This window comes from Electrophorus electricus, chromosome 12 (assembly GCF_041902795.1).
Source record: "Electrophorus electricus isolate QZ-2024a chromosome 12, ASM4190279v1, whole genome shotgun sequence".
NCBI classification, from domain to species: Eukaryota; Metazoa; Chordata; class Actinopteri; order Gymnotiformes; family Gymnotidae; genus Electrophorus; species Electrophorus electricus.
The window spans coordinates 2,915,591-2,942,500 of NC_137508.1; the positions used below are offsets into that span (position 1 = coordinate 2,915,591).

Consider the following 26,910-nt stretch of genomic DNA (forward strand, 5'->3'; position numbering starts at 1 on the left):
CAGGGTTAAGAGCAGTCACACATCTACAATTTAAGACCCACATTTTACATTAGCTAAGCTGTAATAAGGTACTTGGCTCTGTTAGTTAATAAAACAGATTTATTCAAAATTGTATATTTGAAGCTTCAATTATATTTACAACAGAGCTAAAGATCTCACCTGTCAACATATTGTTTTGCTGAAAAAAACAAAAACATGGATACAGAGCATGATCATTACTATCCACTTAAGTATTAGAAAAATCAATTTAAATACATACATACCACATAAAATGTAAATGTTTATACTGCTGAATGAAAGCCCTCATAAAAACCTTGCTCTAAATTAGACCCCAGAGTAGAGCTGGCATCTGCATCCTGGAGTGGTATATATATTTTAGAAGGGATGCATGAAGCATATCTGCAACATATACAATCAGGGTTTTCACAGAGCACCAGAACTTCAGTGATCCCTCGATTTATAAATATAAACATTCTCTCATTTGGAATTTTATATGTGCATTTCCACTAACACGGGAACAGGTGTTGCGCACTCCATCTTGCAACATGAATGAGAAACAAAAATAGATGAAACCTCAATCTCTCCATGTAGTTACATCAAATGTCATACTCATACGTTTTGTAATGACCTCTGAAAACAAAGGTTTATTTTGTAAGGAACAACTGGAAATTTTAAAAGGTGGAGGTTAATAAAAGATTCAATAGATAACAATTTAAACATCAAGTCTGCAATTAATGTGATTAGATATGAAAAGTTAACAGCCAAAACATCACTTGAAATCTGCCTCTCAAAGTTGGCAGCCAATCACAGTGACCTTTAAGGTTGAAGATATACACAGATGACAAGAGACAAAAAAGCAACACTAGTAAAACAAACAGAAGAATTTAATATAAAATTTAATAAGCAAAATGTACAGTAGCTGGTCAACCTATATATACTTATTTATAATCTTTATACTTTTTGATTCCGTTCTTTGAGACTGGAAAATATTCTGGTTAAATTTTATATGAATATCTGAAACAATCTCAGTACAAAAGGATGTTCCAACTTCCAGCTGAAAATTCTTTCAATTAAAATGAGATCAGAACATGCCCCTCATTCCACTTCCTCGAGAGCCCATGCCTCCAGAGTTGCCATAGAAACCAGCACCACGACCTATTTATAATTACATAGTACAATTTTTGAGAATAAAACATGGTAATTGTATGAAACTTATTTTTGGCAATGGATTCAAACCGAGAAAGTGTCAGTAGTGTCTGAATAAAGTGATACTAACCCATTTCAGATGCTCCACTTGCAGTTGAGTTCAGGAAAAGCTCTATATAACGATGCTCTGTAGGGAACATTAACGCATTGGGGAAAATTATAAGGATATGGGGGGAAAAATGGATAGAAAACAAAATGCAAACACAGACACACACACACACACAGGGAACAAACAGATCAACACCCTCTAAGAAGCACCTGCTGCCAAGGGATATTGGGTTTACTTTGACACTGTTACATGGATAAGTAAATTACACCAGGAAATAAAAGCACATACGCATGTGATTCTTGTCTTTTGACATGGCGGACACTGCATCTTCGTGAGATCCAAACTCTACATCTGCCTCTCCTGTGGACTTTCCATTAGGTCCTACATCAATGTGCACTCGAATCGGATTTAACGGGGCAAAGAACTGGAAAAAATGGCACGGGTAAGCCAAACATTTGTACCATGGAGCTATCAGGGGAGGGAATGGTGAAGGAGACAAGGCCCTGGGCTGTGACTTACATTGGCTATGTCTGCCTCTGTGGCACGAAAGGGAAGGCCTCTCATGTGTACATAGTGTCCTCCGTGAAAGCCCGAACCAACATCCCCTGCGTTGTAACCATGACCTCCCATCGCTCCTCGACCTCTGTCACCTCTTGTGCGCTCATCAAACATTCCATTACCGAAACAGTAGTTGTTAAAGCCATTGTAGTTATCAAATCCCCCATAACCTGTGAAACACAGACAAGCCCTTAGAAAAATGTAATAATTGCATTATCCTCACAGAGGTTGGTCATGTCTCAGTTCAGTCTTTTCCATCTCAATGAAGCTAGATGACAGCACACACATACCACCACTGTAACCACCTCCACTGCGCATCTGGTCTAGAACAACTCCTCCCCTTCCAGGTCCAGGACCAAAGAAGCCCCCACGACCCATCATTGGCCTGTCATATGGGCTAGGCCTCTGTCCCATCATCCTTCGGGGCACCTCGTAGTATGCACGGATTTCATTTCGGCTGCTTTTAAATATCTCTATGTACCTGAGTTTGTTCAAAACGAAGGGTGTTAACAACAAATAAACATAAAAGCAACAACAACTGCTGCATTTGTTTGACAGCAATGAGGAGAGCTTAGTGGGTCAATGTTCGAAACCCATGATTTAATTATCGCAGCAAAGACAAATGACTGAATTTTTAGAATCCAGAGGGCGGGAGGAAAAAGTGCCTGCAGTGCTACCTTCACTGCAGTACTTTATCATGAGCAGCTCTTTTTTCCCCCATGACAACATGATGTGAGATACATGCCAAGTTTAACAATGTGATCATACCATCTTTTTCTAAAGCAGAAAGATGCATGACCCCCAACCCCACATTACAGATATCATTATCACCCAGCCCAGTCTTGCCGGCCCCACCTGTGCCCTATTCTTTCCTTGTGTTTCCCCAGAGCCTTTTCTGCTATCTCCTTTGAGGCAAACTGCACGAAGGCTTCCCCTGTGCTCCTCCCCTGGTAGTCCATCGGCAATGTAATCCCATTTGGCACGATTTTCAACCCTTTAACCCAAGGACAAATAACCCCACAGAGGGGGACATGTTAAATAGCAACATTCTCATGTGTAGCAAAGAAAGAGCCTCTAATTTAGTCCCTTTATAATATTATATAACCCCTTTATATAATAAAAGCCCTAGAGCATACCACTAAAATATTTTTGCTTCATCACATATTTCCACTGAAAATTCTGGACAAGAGGCAACAATTAAAAAGGTATAAAGTAGATATATATGAAATTAATGTAGGATTGCAGCAGGGCATGTTGCTCCTGTTTTTTAAAGAAACATTCATGATTAAAACAAACTAAGAGATGAGTGTTTTTGACATTGACTCATATGTTAGTCATAAGTTAACAATCAGCATTTGGAAAACTGTCCATGTAAAGGTATTTGAGTTCACCTAATAAAGCATATATGATGAGCTTCATTTGAAAATGATTTGACTTTCTGGTAGACAGTACATCAAAGAATTAAAAAAACAAAAACAAAAAAAAAACTCCATACTTTTAGCAACCACAATTAAACAGACATTTCAGCAACATAAAATGAATGAATACAAATATCTGGAATGATTGTATTGGTTGTAAAACATACCTGCAAAGAACTGCACAATCTCTTCTTTACTGCAGCCAAAGGGTAATCCTCTTAGCCTCAGTGTACAGCCACTGCAGCTGTCATAGTCTGTGGGGCCACAGCGTTTCAGCACCCAGTCCATCTCACTGCGGTTTGACTTGAACACTGCACATTAAGTCAGTTATCATAACATATATGATGCTTTATAATCATTTACATCAACAAAGCTGCCTACCTTAAAATAGGTAAAACATTTGAAATGGTGTTTCTAATACCTTCAATATAGCGATGGCCCATATATTTGCGATCTTTTGCGAGGGCATTTTTAAAGTCCTCTGCTGTTTTTAGTTCGACAAATGCCTCTCCACTGGGCCTTCCCTCCTTGGAGAAGGTGAAACACACCCCATTCAGTTTCCCTACAATATCACAGTCTGAAAGATGGAAGAAAAGACATTCAGACTGTACATTTGACTTTGACACTTTACTGACTAGCTAGCTAGACTACCGTGTAGAATAAGACTACACTATTACCGTCATTGTTTAAATCGCTTTGATAACCGAATAGTTCAGTTTTTGAAGGGAGCTAGCTTCATCCCTAAAGACCGAATAAGAAAGTATTTGATCCTAAATTTTACCAGAGAAAAAAGAGGCCACTTCCTCCTGTGTGCACGACCAAGGTAAACCACGGATGCGTACCACATATCCCTCGTCGTTGTGAGACATCTTTATCTGTGACTTCAGGACAGTTTAAAAAAATAAATAATATAATATAATATATACACATATATTCATAATAATAATAATAATAATAATAATAATAATAATACTTTATATATATATATATATATATATATATATATATATATATATATATATTATATATATATAAATAATATATATAACTTTAACGGCAAGTTCAATGTCACTGGTGTCACTGGCACAATAACTCTGTATTGCACGTCTGCCAGTGGTTTCTGGGAACTTGTCAAGAGCTCAGCTGATTTGCTTATTTCTTACGTTAGCCAGGTTAGCGCTCCAGCTACGCAGTGCTCCCTTTGGTAGCCAAGTTACACCGACCCGTATTCACGGAACAGGTTAGCTAGCGTGGCTAAGTTAGCCTGCTACTACAACTTGTATAGACAGCTGTCAAATGTGCTAGTCACTGACACATTAGAACTTCCACTATCGTAAGATAACAAACTAGTTCCATCTAGACTGGCACGGTAAAAAAAAAAAAAAAAAATACTCAAGCAACTGATTAATTAGTTGGTGTTAATAAACATGTAGCTAGTCAGCTAGCTAAAGTTGCTAACCTAATACAAGTGACCTGAACAGCTAACCTATTAGCAGTAGTTAGCTAAGATAGCTAGCTGAATAGATTTTATATCAAATTCAACAATAATCTTGCCTATCAAGTACTCACACCAGCAAGCATAGGTAAATTCGCTCATTCCATTTTAGGATCCCTCCACAACTAATAAATGAACCTTAAATTGTCGCATACAGATTAATAACACTCTTTACCTGAAAGATTTCTCACCGTCAGCTGCCTGCCCCTTTCCTACAGGTAGGTAGCTGGCTAGCTAGCTAGCCAGCTACCCGCTAGCCACCAACGATAGCGTATTGTCAGGGTTGCCAGAGTCTCCTAAGCAACCCCCCCCTAAACGGGAATTAAAATTAATTAAGCTCTAAGGATATATCAAAAAATAATAAGGGCTACCAGCTTATGTGGGCTTTCACATATATTTTATTGGAACGTAATATTGCTGAAACGTAAGCAGGCGACAAGGGGGAACTTTCAGTAAAACGAGATGGTTCATAGTTCAATTACACATCATATAGAAAGTGCATCAGTTTAAATCCTAAACCTAACTTGCAAATGAAACACGACGTCTTTGCTGCAAACTAAAAACGTATATTGGATATCAAATCCTTAGTCTTCTGTTTGCTTCAAAACCTTAATTCTGAAACGAGAGTTATGCAATTCAAAAATGACTGGCAACAGCGTAACAACAGTGTGGCACTGTTCGTTGCCAGACTGTTCATCCTGAAGTCCAACAGGCCAACCTACTCTGTTTGCAAAGCGATCTGTAGGTACATCCCTAATTTTGTTCATCTTAAACACGTCTTATCAAGGATACCAAACATAAACATAGTTAAGGGTTTCAGCATTTGTACTTTAAAAAGAAGAATAAGTTTCTAAAAGGTAGCTTCACACTCACACACAAATACATGCTACTGTTCCTATTACAATCAGTAATGTACATATCACATTCAACAACACTTCAAGTTCATATCACCCATTAAAATGCAAACACGGATAGGATACCTAACTAGCCAATGGCTAAAGTAGTGACATACTGCACAATCACTAAGTAAGATTGAATTTTCTACAATATGGCAACCCTGCTCATTGACAATCTCGCGAGGGGTCAAGTATCATTGTTAAGTGCAGCCGGTCTGTTTCTAATACGATCCGAGCGGTTTTCTTGAAAACGTGATTTCCTTTCTGAGTATTTGTAGTAGGGGTACGCCGAAGTTTATTTCAGATATTTAGGTCATGCCTTTGTAAAACCGGAACAAAATAACCAAGTTTGGTCTTTGATAGGTAAAACGGAGATTCCATTATCCGGACAAATTGAATCTGTCCTTGCTCCGAGAGGGTGGGACGAACTTCATCCGGCTGTCCGGACCAGCAGTGATCCCTGTTTTTCTACAGTATTCTAGTTAATTTGTATCTTGGTATCTAACCTACTGTACTGGCTAGGAAGTATTCTAGGAGTAAATGACAAAGCACTTTTGTAAATCGCTCTGGATTTGGAACTCTTTGTGAAGTCAAATGCCACCTGCTGGACAGATATGAGATCCTTTTGAATTAAAGAATTAGATAATGAACCACTTGCCAAAGAAGTTTCCATCCTTACAAGCTCCCCATAAGCAGTTGTAAGGTATCTGGATTCATAGATGTACTCATACGCTTTCTGCTTTTTAATTCTTCCAACGAAGTTTAAACTTCCATGGTCCTTAAATGGTATTTACCAGTACCAGTGGCATTTACACGATTATATATTGGAAGTCCTGCTTCATTTCTAAAGTAACTGCCGCCTTCTGGTCAAGGGAAAGCTAAATGTGCCTCTTATAATGACAAATTACACCGACTGATAAATATAACTTCACTATAGTATTCTTCAATCATGTTTTACAGTGTTTATTACTTCAAAATTGATTTTATGAAATTTCAGCAAAAAAAATTTATTTATTTATTTATTTTATATTCAACCACAAGCCCAATTAATCGGGATCAGAAATGTTGAAATCAGTTTTTTTCTGATTTCATCTGATCTGAATCCCTTAATATTGCATAACTTATTCAGGGGAAAAACAAAAAACTGGCCACTGATGTTATTTGTCAATCAAATTAACCTCTGGTCACCCAGTACTGGTGTTATCTGTAAATCGAAGGTCACCTCTGGTCACCGAAGTACTCACCCAGCTTTCCCCTATGGATGAGGGGGAACTGATCAGCACGTGAGGACCCAATTGAGCAATTCCATGCCAACGGTCACTTTGGGAAGCTAAGCTATCCAAGTTAGCTCACGATAGCTACTTTAGTTAACTTAGCTAGGTTAGTTAGTCATATTATTTGCTGTCTCTCTTTCGGGGAAAAATAGTTAATAAATATGTCTTCACCACTGTAAAACTAAGTAATGGTATCGAATATATCAGGGCCGTATTAATTTGCCTTTCTTTGCAATCATTTCGCATATGGCAGTAACAGAAGCCTACCAGACGCTGAGCATCACGGACTTAACAACCAGTCTAAGAGTATTCTGAAACTGACAGAAGTGCCGTCAGTTTCAGAGCGTAACTTCTTCGTAGCGACACCTCGCTGATAGAAATACTATAACCTAGCTAGCTAAGTTTTAACGTTAGCTAGCTAGTTTGCTTGGGACGTCAAGAAGGCTAGTAGTTAGCTAGGTTATTAAAGTCACAGCCGTTAACTCTTCTTTCATAATAGCTCATAATTTTCATTGTTTTGCTAGCTAGTGTACTGGTGACCTGTTTATATTTTGAGCATGCTTGTGTTAACAGGGTTATGAAGATAATTTATGTAATCTTAAAAGATATGTTTAACTTTTTTATCCTTATGTCATTTTAATTAACTTTAGTTAGAGTTGCAGGACTAACAGACCTGTTTTGTACTTGCAGATACAGGAAGGTGAAACACACCTCATTCAGTTTCCCTACAATATCACAGTCTGAAAGATGGAAGAAAAGACATTCAGACTGTACATTTGACTTTGACACTTTACTGACTAGCTATCGAGACTCCCGTGTAGAATAAGACTACACTATTACCTTCATTGTTTAAATCGCTTTGATAACCGAATAGTTCAGTTTTTGAAGGGAGCTAGCTTCATCCCTAAAGACCGAATAAGAAAGTATTTTATCCTAAATTTTACCAGAGAAAAAACAGGCCACTTCCTCCTGTGTGCACGACCAAGGTAAACCACGGATGCGTACAACATATCCCTCGTCGTTGTGAGACATCTTTATCTGTGACTTCAGGACAGTTAAAAAAAAAAATAATATAATATATACACATATATTATTATTATTAATAATAATAATAATAATAACAATAATTTTATATATATATATATATATATATATATATATATATATATATATATATATATATATATATATTGAACTTGCCGTTAAAGTTATGTCACTGGTGTTACTGGCACAATAACTGTATTGCACGTCTGCCAGTGGTTTCTGGGAACTTGTAAGAAATAAGCAAATCAGTTGAAAGTTAAAAACACTGACATTAATTACAGCAGGTTTAACTATCAACTTGTTCTCCTTTCAGACTGTAGTATGAGTCAATGTAGAGAGATGTTTTTGTTTGAGAGCTTAATTTCTTCCTTCACCACTTTTTAGGTAAAGTCAGAAACATGTTTTAATGCCTCACATGCTTCAGAAGAACTAAGCACCCAGATTTCTCATGAAAATGCAGCCAGTCTCAAGGACTTGGAGTCATTGACTAGTAAGTTCGTATGGCATAAAAATAAAGGGCATTGTGCATTGAAATGTGTGGGGGCATTAGACAAAAATATGGTGTGATTATTTAAAAACAGATTTTGTCTACATGCGTGGACTTCCGAGTGCACAGTTTTATGTTTTTTAAATACCTGCAGTTCTTTAAGTCCACTCTTGGTGGCACTGGAATTCACAGCCTTATTGATGTTCCTTTTTGCTTCATACATTGTTCTGTTTTGGATCTGTTATTGTCCCCATTGTCTTAAGATGTCTGTGATTGTATTTGTACTGCAGTACTCAGTAAAAGTGTATTTGGACCAATACTGTTTTTAGGAATTCCTGAGGCTCCAACAGCCGTTGTGCACACTGCTGCAGTTGGGACACAGACAGCCCATCAAACGAAAATCACTGGTAGGTTGATTCACAAGGTCACGTTTCCGTATTGTATTTATATATATATATATATATATATATATATATATATATATATATATATATATATATATATATATATATATATATTAGTTAACTTGTGTGTCATGTGGTACTATTCGGTGGTAGAATCTGAGTTAATAAAAGCTATTAGTTTCAAATATATAACAAAACTAATTTCCTGTCCCAGTCCATTAATCCTAGTTTTTCAGAAGATGATACAATGACATTAATTTTAATCTTTATTGCATTTTGGAATGAAGAATTGTAACTGTTTATTTTTTGTTTGTGTTTTATTCTTTTTATAGGGCCTTTGAATTTATAGCAGTTTAACTTGATTGGTTTTTGCCAACATGCTCAGTTACATCTAAAAACTACAGCAGGCATTTGGATAAATAAAGTTCATTCTCATATTTGTTGCTTTCCCTTTCCAACAGGTTTGGTCAGTGATAAACATTTGTTTTTGTTGAATATTCTTTTTTTTTATGCAGCATTATTATGTTTTGCTGGCAACAAATTAACATGCATTTGTTTCCTCTTGAAATCGTAAATGAATTGTAAATTTTCTTTCAGAAGTAGGAACTTGTTTCTCACTTAATAGAGAAAAAGTATTCCAGTAGGGCTTGCACACCTTTGTGTTTTAAGCATATCTTTTGCAACAACTTAAATGCATCTATTTTTGTAAGTGCGCAAGATCCTGAGGCAAATACTAGCTTCCTGCACTCCTAGATTGCAAGACTGCAGTATGTTTTATTGATTGCTCATGTCTATGGCTTTGTGGATCTTATCCAAATTACTTGCTGTGGTCAAGGTCAAAAAGGCTCTTTGTATTGCCATTAGAAATACAATAATTACAGCATGTAAACATGTTTGGATAATAGAGTAATTAGTTTGTAAAAGTGTTGTGGATAAATATTGAGTGCAAATGTATGTAAACAGATATTCTCATTTAGCCTGCATATCATAGCTGGCTCAAAGAAAAAAATCCACCTGTGTCTGATGGTCTTATGGTGTGGATTCAGTCTCATTCAGTTTCATCCATTACACAGATGTTGAAGCATGGTTTGTAATTACTGTTCTCTATGTTGCCACTGGAGATTTTGTGGTTCGATAAGCATGTGTCATAAAGAGGGGCGAGAAGAAATCGCAGTGCCTGTTAAAAACCCTTTCCCTGGTTTGCTTTTATCTTTCTCAATTTTGGAGAAATGGCTCGACGAGCGGTACTGCGTGACGCTATACCATCAACTCGGCTGGTCTGCTCGCCAGTGCTGCGACTGGCTTCGTCTCCTACGGTAAATACTCGAACATGCAAGAGTGCATGAAGATAATGTAGTGAGCGGTGCATCGCTGCGGCGTTTTGTGGGATAAATAAGCGATAAAATAGCGGAGCTGTTCAATTTGTACTGCGCATTCCACATTTTTTGTTTACGGCAATTGACTTTTTACCACCTCATCGGCAATACATTTTATTGGAAACCAAACTGATTTTACTTGATAATGAAGCCTATTACATTAAGTGTCCGCAAGGTTTCCTACAAATACTGTACGGTGAGACTGATTGCTTGAAACCAATTTATGGTCTACCCCGAGTGGCTACATTAGTAGGTTAGTATGAAATCCGTTTGTATTGGGATTGTTGTCACTTTGGTTTTATTGGAGGTTAAAGCTGTAATTTGGTCCCTGTATTTTACAGGCATAGTCCACAGGACTAGGTATTTTCAGTGTATTAACTTTGTTTGGTTAAGATAGTTTTGATCTTATTTTTATTGAAAGCTTTATAAGTCAGATCTTACCTATATAATATAAATTCAAAACTATGTTGAGACATAAATTCTCCACCTGTTGTCACTTTGGTTTTATTGGAGGTTAAAGCTGTAATTTGGTCCCTGTACTTTACAGGCATAGTCCACAGGACTAGGTATTTTCAGTGGATTAACTTTGTTTGGTCAAGATAATTTTGATCTTATTTTTATTGAAAGCTTTCTATGTCAGATCTTACCTATATAATGTAAATTCAAAACTATGTTAAGACATAAATTCTCCACCTCAACATATTGTGGGATCTGTGAATAAAATGACTTTTTGATAATTTGGTATTGGTGATGTTAAAATTAGCACAGCAATGGAGGACTGCAACTTATGGCAAACTCTTAGATAGTAGGCCTATAGTTTATACCCAGCCCTCAAATTCATCCTGTTCAAGTCAGTGTTTATGTACCTCTTTTGGGGTTGTTTTCCTCTAATGACTGTGTCTAATTTTAGCTTCACAGCCCCTTTCTGCTTGAAGGTTTTGTCGATTTATGTAGCTGTTGCATTTGGAATATGGAGGGTCTTCTTTGAGGTGACAGGCACAGTGCCAGTAGCTCAAGATGCACATTGTGCTGACTTTGAAATGCATGCGTACTCCTGTGGTCTCTCACAAATAGTCTATATCATATTACTCAAATTCCATCCTGCCAAAGGCTACTTGGAGAACAGAATATCAGCTGACTATTCTGTATTTGTTAACTATAGTAGTAGTCTGTATTATAAATAATTATTTGTATGGCCATTTTTACCTAATTCTGAAACGGTGTGGCCCCTTTGTTCATCAAGAAATTCACACTAATACACAGATACACAATCTGCTGCACTTTACAGGTAAGTCTGTCTGTAAATGAGACCCACTTAATTTCATTGTTGTAAAGGTGCAGAGTGTGGTGAGGTTAGGACAATGCCTTGGCAGATACATTAGTTGATGTGTGATTATAATACTGCAGCTGATTCGGAATGCACCACTGACTCAGCAGAAAGGCTAAGAAGTGCAGCCATGAATTATCTTTGTTTGTACCACCCTGAACTATACAAAACGTTATAGACTGTTTAGCCAACTCTATATCTAGTTTAACATGCGGTTTTAGCATCACATATTTTGTGGATGAGTTTTATTTTAAGGGGGTATTTAAAATTGATTCCCCTTCATTCTAGTATTGGGAGTGAAATTAATTTATCAGGAAATTGAATGGCAGAAATACACTAATAAATAATAAAATACCAGCTTTTACATTGGTGTCACGTAACGCTCGTCTCCTGCGAGTCACGTGGTTTGGCCAGCCACGTGTAGTGGGAGGATCTGTTTGTGGCCACGCCTACACACACCTGCACCTTATTTGTTTATATGTATTGAAACCCGTGTCGAAGTGTGTAGAGTGTTGGTCATTGTTGATGTAACGTGTTAATGTAAGGTTAATGTTCGTATCGTCCATGTTAAACGTATGCGTGTTTCTTGTGATTGTTTAATGTCAACCGTTACATGTTCATGTTCTGCCTTTGTCGTTTTGTGTAAATGTTCGTCCTGCCCTTCGGCACTTGGGCCACCACGCGTTACAATTGGCAATTAGTCATTGAGATGTATATTTAGCATAAGTTGTCCTGTAATTTGTGATGTCCTATCCCCCCCCTCCCAGTTCCAGATGGCTTTAGCTCAGCCTTCTTATTTCTAAATCCTTCAGGTTTTTAATGATGCTGTACCCCATATTTTAACCCTTTAACTACTTTTAAACATAAGTATTTTATTATTTTTAACCTGAGCTTTTTCCTACTTTATTTCAGAGCAACAATGTGACACACTACCCATATGCTCAGTGATTTTAACATTAGTGATGAAGTGTGTAAACTTGTGTTAAACCCTACAAACTGGCCTTGTATCCCTTGGGATTAGTGTGTGTCTGTGGAAGCTCACATTCACCCCCGTTTGGATGATCACTGCCTGTTATCTTTATGTTGCCTGTCCAGCCCCTCTCCCTGTATTAGTCCAGATAACGGACATGGTCCTACCCACCTCTATTTGTCCCCAGCACAGTGAGCAGAATTATTTACTACCTGTCACTCTGATACTGGTAAGCATACTGGTTAGCACCACACACAGATAGGTTCCTCTCCAGATTGGATTAATTATTTCACTGGGGTGGGACTTAACGGCTTGAGTGACGGGCAAGACAAGGAAAGAGCTGTGCTGGACCTAAGAGAGGTTTGCAGGGGGAGGAGGAAGAGGAGGAAGTCATGTGGGAGGCATAAATCCAGTATGGATGAGCCAACAAAGCAGGCAGGAGCTGTTTGTCTGAGAGGAGAGGGCCAGAGAGACCATAGGAACACAGATGCAGACTCTGTGCAGAAGACTAAAGAGAGGAATTCCTGAAGCCTGATGTCTAGTGTTCTTCAAAGTCTAGTAGGAAAACAGGGGACACAGAAGGTCATAAGGTAAAGTAGATTTGAAGTGTTGCAGGAGGTGTAGTACTATAACATTTACAGTAAGGAGGATTTGAGGCGGTGGGACAATCCTATTAGAGTACTAAAAATGTAGGCCTAAATGCCCTGCCTAGTAAGGGGTACTAGTATGGGTTTGCAAAAGAAGCTCTCTACTACCTATTCTTTGCATAACATCTTAATTATGGGATTGAGTTTTTTTCTTTACTTGCACTGACACAGAATGACAATAGAAATTAACCAGCTTCCATCTGTTGTCAAATGGATGAAAATCTTTTACAATCTTTCTTTGACAGTGGTAATTTATGGTTTTATTTAATTGTTTTCTGTACATATTTTTGATACACATGACAGTCCCAATATTGTTTATGCTTTTGTCTTAATAATTTAGGAAAAGGAGTCTTAGAGACTTTAATTACAGAGGTTTGGCAGACATGCAAGAATGTTAGCTTTATTAGAATTCTCATATTTATTTTAACTTAGTTCTGGTAAAAACATTTTTTTAAAAGCCATTGTTAGCAGCCATGTGAGTTCTAATGTTTATTGTTCTTTTGAATGTTGCCATGTTCTTTTACTCTATCTGGTCTAAATCCAGCCCTGTACCTGCCAGACAAATATTGTAAAATACACAGGCTACATTCAAAGGCAACCATGAAGTAAGCTGCATTGTTTCATTTCTGACATACTCTCCCATTAGAAATCTGATCCAGAGACTTAATTAAACAGGCATCCATTTCAGGTTGTTACTGGTTACCTTGGTGCAGGTAGGGTTGCAACTAGGACTTCAACGTGCCATACACTTTCTAGTCAGTCTGAGGAAGCTGATTACGTGGGCTCCACAACAACAACAGGACAGATGCTCTGAGCAATGGGCGTCAACAGGCTGAAGACAGAACCAGAAGCAGAGAGCTGTGTGGCATTGTAATCAAGATGCAGTTCAGTTATTTTGGGCATTACTTGTCCTACCTTTCTGCTCCATTAGGTTGATGTGACCTTGGCATTTCAATTTCAGTAAAATTGGGAGGGTTAGGAGTGCTTTGAATTAACATTTGAGAGTCAATTACTTTTCTAAAATGGAAATATAAAAGAATAGTATATGGTGTGTGTGTGTGTGTGTGTGTGTGTGTGTGTGCGCGCGCGCGCATGAGTTAGAGAAAGAATATGTGAGAGAGCATGAGAGGAAGTGAAAGTAGCTGTGTGTGCATGTGTACAATGAACACACTCCCTTTCACCCTTTCCTCCCTTGTGCTGCTAAGGCACATGGTTTTGTATAAAGCCTATCTGGTAGGCCTCCAGCTTTAACTCTGAAACTACTCTCATGTCTCCCTGCATCTCACAAAACTCAACCTACTTAGACATGCAAACACACCATGTATCTATAATTTGATCATCCCTCTTTTCTTCTAAATTCTATTAAACTATAGTGTTATCGATTGGTTTACTTATATTGGCTGATTATTAATCAACCTTCAGTTTGTTATGTGAGCCTGTCTCAATGGGTCCTAATGTACAGTCACAATCCAGTACTAGACCTATATTCTGAAGCTCTGATATTGTTGCATGCTTATCCTCTTTTGGTTGTTCATGAAATATGGAAATAAATGGGTTAATATGGCATCTCTCACTAACACAAATGAAGAGTTCCATTACCAATGATTAGATACAGTGATGGGAGGCATCTGATTATAGGAACATTTGTAGTTTTCTTTCTCTGGGTAAAGTGAGTGCATTTATTTGAGTACATTTTTTAAAAATGTTTTGTTGCCACAGATCCTTCAGTTTTGTATCGGCTCAATTTCTTATGGGCCATCAATGAATGTCTTTAAGATTCAAACTAATCCACTAACTTTACCTTGCTGTTTGTATTTTATCGTTTTATTTTGGAATAATCGGCTGCTCTTTGTGGCTTTAAATATTGAATATTATTGTTGTTACTATTTTTATTATCACTATATTGTATCTTGTAAATCCTTTTTTGATTTAATGGACACTTAAATGTGAACATGCTTATCTGTGTTATGTTTGTTTGACAGGAGATTTTGAAGATGAGTTGAAGATGGTTCCTCTCTACTTTCCCCTTTTTTGGGCACCCACCTCATTCCCAAGATGAGATTATATCATGTGTAACTGATCAGTTACAGACTGATTTTCACTCAGTCCTCTATGAGGCTGTCTGGTAGACATAATGGCTCAGCCAAGTAAAGTCCTCCACCTGTATGTGGAGGTGAGATCTCTCGCTGAGCAAGGGAAAATGCTGGAAAATGCAGAAGGTACAAGCTCCCTCATGTTACCAAGGCCAGACATCCTTTCACAGTCCCACAGTGCAGCCTTTAATGCCCCACAAGGCATTGTTTACCTGCCCGGGGACCTCCATAAAGAAACCAGCAAAACACACACCTTTGCCTCCAGTAAATCTCCATCCAGACACTCAGTTAGTGTTCAGCTAAATCCAGGGGAGGCAATGGTACAACCAGCTGCTCAACACAGACAGAGCTTGCCTTACAATGAGATAAGTCAGTTACTTTCTGCCCTAAAGTCAGGGTCAGATGAAGACACACATACCCTGGTGCAAACTCAGTTATCTAAATGTGAGCCATTCCAAGGAAGAGACTCTAGGTTTTCTGGACATTTTACTGCCCCACCCACACCTAGTGGTTCTCGAAGAACTTATGGATGCAAGGAGGAAGGGAAACGATCATCTGTCACCTATCATTACATTGAGAAAGCGAATATCAAATTTGTGCAAGGTCAGCACAGTGGTTTGTGCCAAAGTGAGCCAGGGAACCCCTTCAGAAGAGCTGTGAATGATAAAGGATTTCCCCCCAACATGTTCAGTGACCCGGTGTGCTTCAACAGCTGGGGGTCCAGTGATGCCATCAGCAAAAAGCACACCATACCAGGCTCATTAAGAGCACCAAGAGATACCCCCAACCCCCACCAGGCCACAATAGAGTCGATTGCAAGAGAGGCCACTAGTCATGCTTTGGAGGAGTTTGGCTCACCACAGCTAAAGCACCAAAGGGCAGCCAACATTCCTGATAGAGGCCATGATCCTCTACACAGAGATCAGCCTCGTTGTAACTCATGGTCTGGGTCTCCTGTGCTACCACACAGTGCTAGATCTTTGCCCATCAATGCACAGCTAAAATATCAAAATCAACACAACACTTCATATGGTATACCCAGGAGCCAAGCAACTGACCAGCTTTCTACTCATGGAAAACAGCCCAACTGTACCATGTCATCACCTACAAATGCCCAGTCTGAACAGATCCCAATTCAGCAAGTGACTCCAAGTCAAGAAATGTGGAAGGAAGAAGAGAGTCCAAGACAGTCGTATAGGCCTGGCCCATTTTTACCAACTATAATGTCTACAACTATCCAACATGAAATTCCAGCTATGACTCAGTCTCTAGGTGAACAGAGAGTTGATCAGAGAACAAGCAAAAGCCCATGCCAAACTCATAAGGTCAGTTTCCACCTTGCTAGCACTTCACATCCATTGGATGGTGGCGCTGGTAAGCAGAGTGGTGGGAAGAGCACCTCTTCTGCCACGAGCCCTGAAATGGCATATAAACTAGCAGAAGAAGCTACAAAGCTTTCCAGACTTATGGAGGCCAGAAGGTCTACTAGACTACCTGCTAGATTGCACCATGTGTCCACCTCTCCCATTCAGGACCTACAAGAGCGAGCTGCGCTGCCAGGGGAGGAGAGTCCTGTTTTATACCAGCACTGGCCTCAAAACGACCGTTCACCACAGCTGGAGCACAGATATTGTGATGCACAGTGTAGCACTGTCCTCAGAGACAGTCCAGACAGCAGCAGGAGAGCACTCAAAGGACTTCTCACCGATACACCTCTGAGCTCATCCTCCCTGCAGCAGTGCTGGCATGAAGAGCATTCCTTCCAAGTTGGAGACTTCAATAAGGAGCACTTATGTAGCACTGGACCTCCATCAGGAATGTCCTCTTGGGAGTTAAGCAAATGGAGAAGTAGTGTAGCTGTCCTGGACTCTCAGGAGAACCATTGCAGGATGTCAGAGCAAAGAGATATGAGAGGTGAGGGCCTGGCTGATGCAGAGAAGACCATTGCTTTGTCCAAGAGCTCTAGCAGAGTTACAGGCAGCCTACGGGAGGTCACTCAAGCCAAGATAGACTGCAATTCACCTGAGACATCCAGCCAGACCAGTCAGAGGAGCAGTGACACAGGGAACACAGGAATACAGGTGAGAACCAATCTGCCTGGAATTGCTTGTAGGTCGGGAAATATGTTTGCTATTTATCTTTTATCATTTGTGTCAGACAGTGGAAAAAGAATGTAAATTTGTTGACAATACTAATTATTCTTGATCTCTAGTTGGACAGTGGATCACTGTTGCTATGTCCTTCCTTGCACTCCCAAAAAATTGCTCGTGCCAAATGGGAGTTCCTGTTTGGAAAGCCTTCAGAAGATCAAGCCATAAAAGGTGAGAACATGCATGATGACCACCCAGACCACTCACATATATGGTCTGCAAGAAGAGAAATATCCCACAAACAACTCTGTTGCTCATTCACTTGTTTATCACTTCATCTGCCTCTTCTTGAAAACAAGCTTTAAGCTTCATAATGAACATCTAATCCAATTATCTGAAAGGGCTAAGCCACCATAGGATGACATCAGGATCTTCTGTCACTGTTAAACATTGTTGGCTCACTCTTTCCTCCTCTCCCCCATTTGGGCTTCCTGCTATTTAATTGTTTATTCCTCAGTTCCTCAATTATGGTAAATTGTACCTATTTTAATTAAACCACTGCTTTCTTCTTTGGCAGAAAAGCCTTTGGGCTCCTTGAAACTCTATCTGTGATGTACAGATTCAATATATTTAGTATCACTGAGTCATTGTCTAGCTGCTTTAATATTGAGTGTTCTCTGAAGGTGTTTACTACTCACTGATTACAGAGATGCTGAACTAGGAGTGGTTAGTAGTTTGTTCAAATACCTGTTACTCAGGTTCTGCCTATTGTATTCCCTAATATTTCTTTGACGTATTGATTGTACATATGTTTTATGAATAAAATAATTGCTAACCTTTATATGTTACACCCCAATGACTAAAGAAGTTCTAGGCTCCTCCACTGCACCCTCTAGTGGCTACTCCAGTGAGTTTCCAACACCATCTCCTCCATCCTCACTGCCTTCGAGGTCTACAGCAGTGTACTCCAGCCACAGGTCATCATCTGAGCCCCGAAAGCTATGTAGCCAGGATGTCGAGGAAGTGGAGGTAGAGTTGGTCAACCCACTTCCTTCCTCAGTGCTGGGTTTATCTCCAACGACCGGCGTCATCAGACACACCATCAGGTACTCAGAGACCGACCTGGACGCTGTGCCCCTGCGCTGCTACAGAGAAACGGATATCGACGAGGTGTTGCTGGCCGAGCAGGAGGAAGACTCTGCATTTAGTAGTAACCGCAGTGTGCCAGGGACCTCCGGCAGCAGCAGCTCTCTGGAGGCAACGTGGTGGCCACATGCAGACGGGGTTGAGGAGGATGAGGATGAAGAGGTGGCAAGCTGGGCCAGTGTGAGGATGCAATGTGACAGGAAGAGGCAGCATGCCATGCATGATGGAGATGAGGTGTTCAGCCAGTTGCTCAAAGGGTGAGAACAGGGGGACACGGGACATGTTTTAAACAGGGGTGCTGGAATCTTATGCATGACACACAGTGACATAAATACTATGTCTAGGAATTTATTATAAATGATTGCAATTTCTAATTAACTGTAGCATTTGGATAACATATAACAAACCATGTTCTAATCTTAAAGACAACATGAATAAAAATGCATTTCCTTATGTATCATCAGTGATGTAGTAATGGAAAGTAACAGCATTACGTGGTCAAAAAAAGTACCTGTATTCTGTTATAGTCACAGAAAAGGGGCAATAATTACATTACTGATGCATTTAAAAATATGGGGATTACAACCTTTTTTCTCTCTTCTTCTGTTTCCTTCCCAATTAATGGTGCTAAGAGTAAATAGTCACTGTTTTCACACTGCAATTGCATCAGCATGGAACATGGTCTCCTTTCATTTAAAGGTTTAAAATATGCACCATGCATTATACTCTTACCAAGTTGCATTTTGGGTCTTTTACTACTTTCATTAGCTTTACTCACAGGTGTAGTTAAACAATCCTGAATGTACGGGGTGCTGCAGCCTCCGCAGTATCCTTGCGTCCGGAGGTCCCTGGACCAACGGACTTGGTTTATTTACTCTGTCAAACCAATGCATGATCTCAAAAAATCTGTTCTATTTGCTCTGTTTCTTCTTCTTTCTGTTTCTTCCATGAAGTGATTGTTCCTTTAAATGTGACTGAAAGTCACAAATTGTACTTCTTGTGCTCAGCCCACCCTTTTACTGTTCCTCCTCCAGTTCCCCAAGTGGCCAGACTGCCCTTAAGTCCCCTATCTCTGTGGGAAGCCCTTCCAGGACCTCCATGGATGGACTGGACTCCTTCAGCCGGCACTTCGAAAGCATTATGGAGTCATACCGGTCCAAGAGCACCTCCTACAGTAGCCTGGACAGTGAGGACCTGACCCCCTGTGGCCCATCTGTCTTCACGTTTGACCTTCCCACCTTGACCCCTGGGATCCAGAGCCAGATCTGTGACCGTGCCAAGCAGATTATTGAGTTGAGCTTTGCTCCATTGGCCCAGTCCGGAGCTCCTGGCCTTTCAGGCTCCGCTGCTCAAGAGGCACCCCAGGGCTCAGCATGTACAGGCCTGGAGGGCACAGCCAAGGAAGAGAACGAGTTGTCTACTGGCACTCCAGCCAAGAACCACCTTCCAGCTGACTCTGACACAGAGACCACACAAAGGTCAGTGGAAGCTGAAGCATCTTGGATCACAAGCCTTCACATTACAGCATTTCTGACATTTGTGTGCTTTTTCTGACATTTGTAATTCCTTTCAGTTTGAAGCCCCATGTTTATAACTCTGAGGAGCATGTATTTTCTCCTTTTTTTTGTATGGTTAGGACAACATTATTCCACATAATGCCTTCAAACTAGTGAAGGAATATCTGACAGAGTATACACTCCTACACAAATACAACTTTGCACAAATGTGTCTTGTGTGTAGTACAAGGACAGATGTTTGACCACAGATGGTAGTTTGGGATATGGTAACTTGCTTATTTTTTATTATTCAGGGAGTCTGACACTATATGTGTACCACTTAAACAATGGAATTGTTGATAAGCTAAAAGTCAAGCATTCTGCATGCATAAAAAAATGTAAATATCACCATGCTGAAATTTAGCTTTTATATAACTGCCGTTCCATATCTCACTATACATGAGACCCAGTCCTGGATGTGTGTGACATTTTTCCTGATTTTTAAAAAAGAATATTTCCTGGGGATAGTGCACTGCCTCATATTGAACAGTAGAGGGCAATATAGGGTCATGACTTTGTGTTTAAAGTATCATGAGATTGCAGCAGGATTGAGATCAGTAGAGAAGACAATTCTTGTATCATGTTCTGAACATGTAATGTCAAAAGTTTCTCATTTTCTCTTGAAATCTACAAGATGTAACCTGATCATTAACACTGATGTAGATGTTTTAAAACTGCTATTAGATGAATGCACTTGAGAAAACAATATACAGTTGTAAGGTCCGAGAAGAAAAGTTGTGATTAACAAACACACAAGGATCTAAATATGACCCTGCAAAAAAAAGCCATAGTTCCAGTACAACTGCATGTGGAGTCTGGTGTTCATCTAAGTAATAAATTGTTCCCTTTTAAGTAGTGAAATATTTTTCTATAATTGTCTGCTTCTGTCACAACTTGGCTATAAAGTTAAAAGACACTTGAATTCGAAGAGACCTGAAAATTATACTGATATGAAAGCTTTCTATGGGAATCTGTTTCTAAGATCCTGTCTGGGTCACGGCTCGTGGTGCTCAGGGTCAGTTGTGAAGCACTGCCCTCAGATTCTCAACCACTCCTTGTCCCACTTATTGCAAGAGCTGAATCCAGCTCAACCAGTGTGGGTTAGGGTTATGCCCTGACAGCAGAGCGAGAGTTCTGTAGGAATTGCTGCTTTCTTGCAACACTCGCTGCATATGAGCTTGACTTTGTCTTTTCTGTCGCTGATTTGTGGGGCCGTTTTGGCTGCACTTACTCGGAGAGGTCTGAATGCTGACCCATCTGCTTTGACACCTGGCTCTACCATGGTGTTCTTTTTCCTGTCAGGTAGCCAATCAAATCTAGAGCTTAGCCAGGCACTCTTGGTCTCCATAGTGATGGGAGATTAGCTTCCAGAGACATGTGATTTCAGAGAGAGAGAGCGAGAGGGAGAAACAGCTGAACTATGATTTCCTTTGTTTTTATAAGTTGTTCATGTTAGGTTCGATTACCTTTGGAGAGATGGTAGCTCCTCTAACCTAAAGGCTAAGACTCTGTTCCAGGTTTTCTGCTTTCCATCTTCATTATCAGCCTCTTATTAGCATGTGATAAGAGGCTGATGGTTCCCAGCCAGAGGTTAGCAGTGCAGTGGGAAGGAGATGAGGGGTGGGAGAAACCAGGAGCTGTAACAAAGAGAGGAAGAGAAGGGGGGGGAGTTGCCAAAGTGGAAGGAAGTATATGCCATATACAGCATCAAAAAATAGCTCACGGGCGGTGCACATGCAGGAGAACAAACACACACAAACACAAACACACACACACACACACACACAGGCCATCACGCTGGAAGGCTGAAGGCAGACACTGGGGGGGGGGGGGATGAGAGTGACAGAAAGAAAAGCAGAGAGGACAGATCAGCAGCAGTCGTGCCATGCTCTGAACACTAACCCAGAAACAGAGTGGGAAAAGTTTGAAGAGAGCTACAAGAGAACAGAGGAGCAGTTGGGTCAGTGTTCAAGGGGCCACACAAGAAGAAGGGATGGAACTTCGAGTTTTACGGAATGTAAATGGGGCTTCGGAATAAACCTTAAGATGAGCGCTGGTCTGTGAAGCACATCCAGGGCACCTGATGAGGGTCTCTGAGACCTGTGCTGATTGGCTGTGGCATCTCACCTTGCCATACAACGAATTCTGCGTGTGAGGAGGTGGGGCTTTGGTGACATGGCTCGCTATGTGCTATGCTGGGCATGTGGGGCCTTGGATGACCCCTACCTATATGCTCCTCATCCAGCCATTTATCGGTGAGTAGTGATTCTGAATTGATATGGTGCTTAGTAAGCGGTGTGTGGTGTGGACCTTATTGGCCTTGTCCCGGCGGCTGTTCACATACTGTCACAGTGCTGCTAAACGCTGGCTGCTGAGAGTAGCCTGAAGCAAGTTGGAGTGAAGGTTTTGATTAAATCACCACACATGTAGACACAGCACTCCCCAGAGAGCAGAGAAAGCTCAAAATGAAGTGTCCTCTAGTCTTAATTTTGGATGAACACAAATACAGTTTTGCTATAATAACATCAATTACCTGTTTGTAATGATCAGAGAAACAAAGTTTCCTGTGAATAATCTGAGTTTACAGAAGATGCTGTTTTACAGGTGTCTGGATAGTATTTGTAAATGTAGACTTGAAGAGAATGTGGTGTGTGAAGAGAATACACTTAGTACTGTTTTGCGTATATGAGAATTGGAAGGTTGTAGGATGTAGGACAAACCAAGGTAGATCGATAATAATGCCTGCTGCAGTCTCCCGATCATATACCATATCGTATTAGGACACTGTGAGCCTCCCAGACGACTGTGGAGTATGTGTGCTGAGGAGGTCAAAGCACTGTAGTATTCACACATAGACTGCTTGTTTTCTCACAGTAACTCAGAAGAGTGTTGACTCCACCTCACTCCCCATAGCCCTCTCACTCTGAGACTACATGTCTTCTCTGACTGGTTCACAAGAGTACACACACCGTTTGTGTGTTGGGTGGGAGAGCAGGCTGGGACTTAACACATAACAGCAGTCTTTTCTAGATATTCCGGTTGTTCATAAGCCGTATGACCGTAGGGGAGTGTCTGTGCATTAGTGCCTCATTCAGAGCTCTTGTCACGCCCATGAAACCATTTGGCTTTTTCCTTGTCCACTTTCGAGAGAAGATCACAGAGCCATTGTTTCGAGGATAAACAAACAGACGTCCCTTTCAGCCTCACCTTCTCTCAGTCCCTTACTTCCCCTTTTGTGGCAGACCATCTGGTAAGAAATGGGGGACTGCAGGAGCCCTTGGAATGAACCAAAAATACACAGAAAGGAGGGGTGTTTTTGTTTCCATGGCTTTGGGTCTTATGTCTTTATGGCTTCAGATTGCATAAATTAAGCAACAGAACAGTTTGGGGATAGCCAAATTAGCCTGCTGAGCACAAATGGTGTTTTTAAGGTAAGATTATAAAGTTTGATTCTTTCATTCACTTTTTGTGCTTTTTGTAGTTTCAAATTACTTATTAAAATATTATGTTGTACTGACACAGTGTGTGCTGTCCACTACAAAGCAGAAGTTGTGATTTAATAAACAATAATTTAACTCTGTAAACATCTTTGCAGATATGCTTGTATGGCCTACATTATTGACATTTATCCTTAGTCACTTGGTTTTTATACAAACATAACTGCCATTACTGATGTGCTAGTGATAATCTGGACTGCAGTTACCATGGCTGGAAAGAAGTTACCATGGCTGATCATTTAGAAGCATCTGTGTTAAATCCACTCTGAGCAGTAATCTGAGGAAAAAAATGATCTTAATTTCCAAATGAGCTATGTGAGAGAGATTTGTTTTGGGTCTCGAACCGGTCATGATTACAGTACACAGCTCAAACTAAACTGATGATGCACACTCACACACCTATACAACTGCTTTCTAATCTTAGCTCATTCATTACATGACTAAGTTCAGTTAAGGTTGTGTGTCTTTCGACAAGTCACAAGCATGCGTGTGTGTGTGTGTGTGTGTGTGTGCACGTGTGTGTGTGTTTGTGTGTGTGTGCACGTGTGTGTGTGTTTGTGTGTATGCACTTACATACATGTGCTTGTGTGTATGTGCCCTTCCAATATTCCCTGCCACTAGATAGAATAGAATATCTTTATTGTTATTGCACAAGTACAACAAAACTGGACTTTGCGACTTCCTTACTAGAAGATCTGGCAGTCCTTAGTCCTCCATGGCCTTTTAGCCATTATTTATTATGCCATGAGTATCTGTGTCACTCAATATGATACTAAATACATTTCAGGGTGCATTTGGGTTAATCATGTTGACACAAGCACATAAAACACACAGACACAATATGTAACTGTGATATGCACAGTTTGGTTTTCACATTTCCTTTTGCATCTTACACTGAAACAAACATGTACAATATTGGCCAGATTAGAATTTTTATATATTCTTAATTTATCTTTACCAGCAAGTCCCACTGAAATCAAAGACTCTTTTACAAGATTGACCTGGCAGCCGTACAGACTCACAACGTATTCAAATACAACATCACCGACATAAAATACGACATATACACCATGATATGTCATATTCAACATGGTTTGTCGTTGAGCAGGCAAAGCCTCAGCTATGTTGCCCCTGTCTACAGGGAACGCTCATCACCGCCTGTCTCCATGTCTGACCCTGACGTCGCTATCGCTAACGGCAACAAGGGCAACCTGCCAGCTGCCAAGCGCCTGGCCAAGCGCCTCTACAACCTGGATGGCTTCAAGAGGTCCGACATTATGCGGCACCTGAGCAAAAAGTACGCACACTCCTCACGCACCCCTCCGGCTGGCTGCACCCTCGGCCATCTCATACTAACACACGTCCCTCTTGAGACCAAAGACTGGTGTGCCAAAGTTGAACTTCTTGCCAACTTTTAACGTATAGTCATTATTTTAATATAGCAACGAGTTCAGCCAGATGGTAGCGGAGGAGTACCTGATTCACTTTAACTTCTCAGGCTTGTCCTTGGATCAGTCGCTGAGGTGAGAGCATGCTTATGCAACAACAGTATGGGAATCGGATTGATCTGGGAATGAAATGAGCTCAGTTTAAAATCCCACTCATTCTACAGAATCGCATTCATTCTGCTTATAATAAAGTGAAAACTACATAGTAAACTGATGTACTAAGAAGTGAAAAGTAATTTCAGAATTTACTTTTCCTATTATTACCTTTTTTTTGTATCTTTTAAGGTGTCCTGAAGTAAACTCAGTTCTCCTTTGGATGTTGATAGAAAGATATGCTTTTGGTATGACTGTGTAGTCATATAAGCATGTAGGAACTGACCAGTCTCTGTCGTTAGAGTTTTCCTGAGAAAGATCACCTTCACGGGGGAGACACAAGAGAGAGAAAGAGTGCTGTCTCATTTCTCCAGAAGATACCTGCAGTGCAACCCCAACACAATACCAAATGAAGGTAAGTCAAACTCTTACTGTGTGAGAGTGTGTGAGAGTGAGCAAGAGAGAGAGTGAAGAGAGTGAGTGAAACTCACAAACATTGAGAATATATTCCCAGTTTGTGGCAGCAGGCAGCGCTCTCACTTGGAATGTGTGACTTGGTTCCCTCTGTGTGTCTGTGTTGCAGACAGTGTGCACACTCTGACCTGCGCTCTGATGCTCCTCAACACAGACCTGTATGGACACATGGTGAGTGTGACGGTGACTGACAGGATAGGCATTAGCATCGTCACATTGTTGGCTGTGGCTGTGGAACGGGTGATTGTGTTGGGTGGAGATGTTCAGGACTGCTCTCTCTGTGTCCCGCTCAGAATGTGGGGAAGAAGATGTCCTGCAGGCAGTTCATAAGCAACCTGGAGGGCTTAAATGGTGGGCAGGACTTCCCTAAAGAGCTGCTCAGGGTGTGTAAATCAACTAGACTCGCATCCGTGTGTACAGCGCATGTGCACACACACAGTACATCTTGTTGTATTGACCTCTTTCATGAGTTTTGACCAAAGAGCAGCACTTTAAACACATAGAATACACACACACACACACACACACACATGCACAGTGTTATGAGGACTGCTATATGTGCCTTTTTTCTCCTTTGATACATTTGTAGTTCTGAATCATATCTTTTTGCCTTGCTGTTGTTTTGGTCACCCTGAGTATGGTTTAGGATTAATGTGGTTTAGGATTAATGTGGACATCAAGACGTGAAATCTGATGTCTTCCTGATATAACAACTTTAGGAGAAAGATATTAGCAGTATCTGAGAGACATAATGAGACAATGTGACACAATCACAAGATCATATAATGTGGATGATCTATGTGACATATAAAAATAGTATACCATCCACTGTGAATTGAGAACATAACAAATGCCCAGCAGCTGGCCATTTGATTCTACTTCTGACAGCATGCAAGAGTGTGAAGTTCGGTTGGTTTAACTGGCTGATACACGTTGCCTGGGGCACAAGTTTTAGGGATTGGGGGGGAGGGGGGTCTTGATGTACTGTTGAGGTGCACATTGACATACCTACGCTATAGCTTTCCCTAATAGGCTTCCATACATAAATTACATAGTCACTTGGAAATTGTAATCCACCATCAACTCCAGTTTAAATTGTGTCATCAGTTATTGGATTTTTTTCCTGACCTTTGAAGAGAACCCCCCCCCCCCCAGTATTTTAAATATGCATTTATTCAACTCTTATGAATATGCATAAACATATATATACATATATGAATAATATACACATACACACACATCCCAACGCTCCAGACATCACCTTTTTTAAAAAACATTCATGTAAGAGGCTACTGGAATCGGGGAAAAGCGGTGCAGAGAACTACACATGAGTCATAGCTTATAGATACAGCTGTGTAAATG

The 26,910-nt window shown here is 40.3% G+C and overlaps 2 protein-coding genes across 5 annotated transcripts in view; one reads left to right on the top strand and one right to left on the bottom strand.

Annotated features, from left to right (window-relative positions):
- Positions 1 to 85: 85 nt before the first annotated feature.
- hnrnph3 (heterogeneous nuclear ribonucleoprotein H3 (2H9)) lies at positions 86 to 4,991 on the bottom strand. The gene is made up of 10 exons (XM_027000425.3): positions 4,902 to 4,991; positions 4,013 to 4,112; positions 3,653 to 3,808; positions 3,399 to 3,542; positions 2,669 to 2,807; positions 2,104 to 2,294; positions 1,775 to 1,983; positions 1,544 to 1,679; positions 1,277 to 1,333; positions 86 to 1,155 (listed from the first exon to the last, which is right to left on the bottom strand). Exons 2-10 carry the CDS (start codon positions 4,098 to 4,100, stop codon positions 1,082 to 1,084), a joined length of 1,194 nt encoding a protein of 397 aa, XP_026856226.2. The 5' UTR covers positions 4,101 to 4,112; positions 4,902 to 4,991; the 3' UTR covers positions 86 to 1,081.
- A 3,318-nt stretch (positions 4,992 to 8,309) lies between these two features.
- psda (pleckstrin and Sec7 domain containing a) overlaps positions 8,310 to 26,910 on the top strand; it is a 30,478-nt gene continuing 11,877 nt past the window's right edge. The window contains exons 1-11 of one of the 4 annotated variants that reach the window (XM_081724948.1): positions 8,310 to 8,430; positions 8,757 to 8,834; positions 15,134 to 17,325; positions 17,457 to 17,565; positions 18,200 to 18,737; positions 19,515 to 19,958; positions 24,675 to 24,830; positions 24,976 to 25,056; positions 25,377 to 25,489; positions 25,658 to 25,719; positions 25,842 to 25,931. In XM_081724948.1, the coding sequence (XP_081581074.1) occupies positions 15,286 to 17,325; positions 17,457 to 17,565; positions 18,200 to 18,737; positions 19,515 to 19,958; positions 24,675 to 24,830; positions 24,976 to 25,056; positions 25,377 to 25,489; positions 25,658 to 25,719; positions 25,842 to 25,931 (3,633 nt within the window). In that variant the 5' untranslated portion in view covers positions 8,310 to 8,430; positions 8,757 to 8,834; positions 15,134 to 15,285. Of the gene's footprint in view, positions 8,431 to 8,756; positions 8,835 to 12,931; positions 13,095 to 15,133; positions 17,326 to 17,456; positions 17,566 to 18,199; positions 18,738 to 19,514; positions 19,959 to 20,063; positions 23,468 to 24,674; positions 24,831 to 24,975; positions 25,057 to 25,376; positions 25,490 to 25,657; positions 25,720 to 25,841; positions 25,932 to 26,910 lie in introns of those variants that run through there. The other 3 variants (XM_027000447.3, XM_081724949.1, XM_081724950.1) reach the window with 3 other exon arrangements.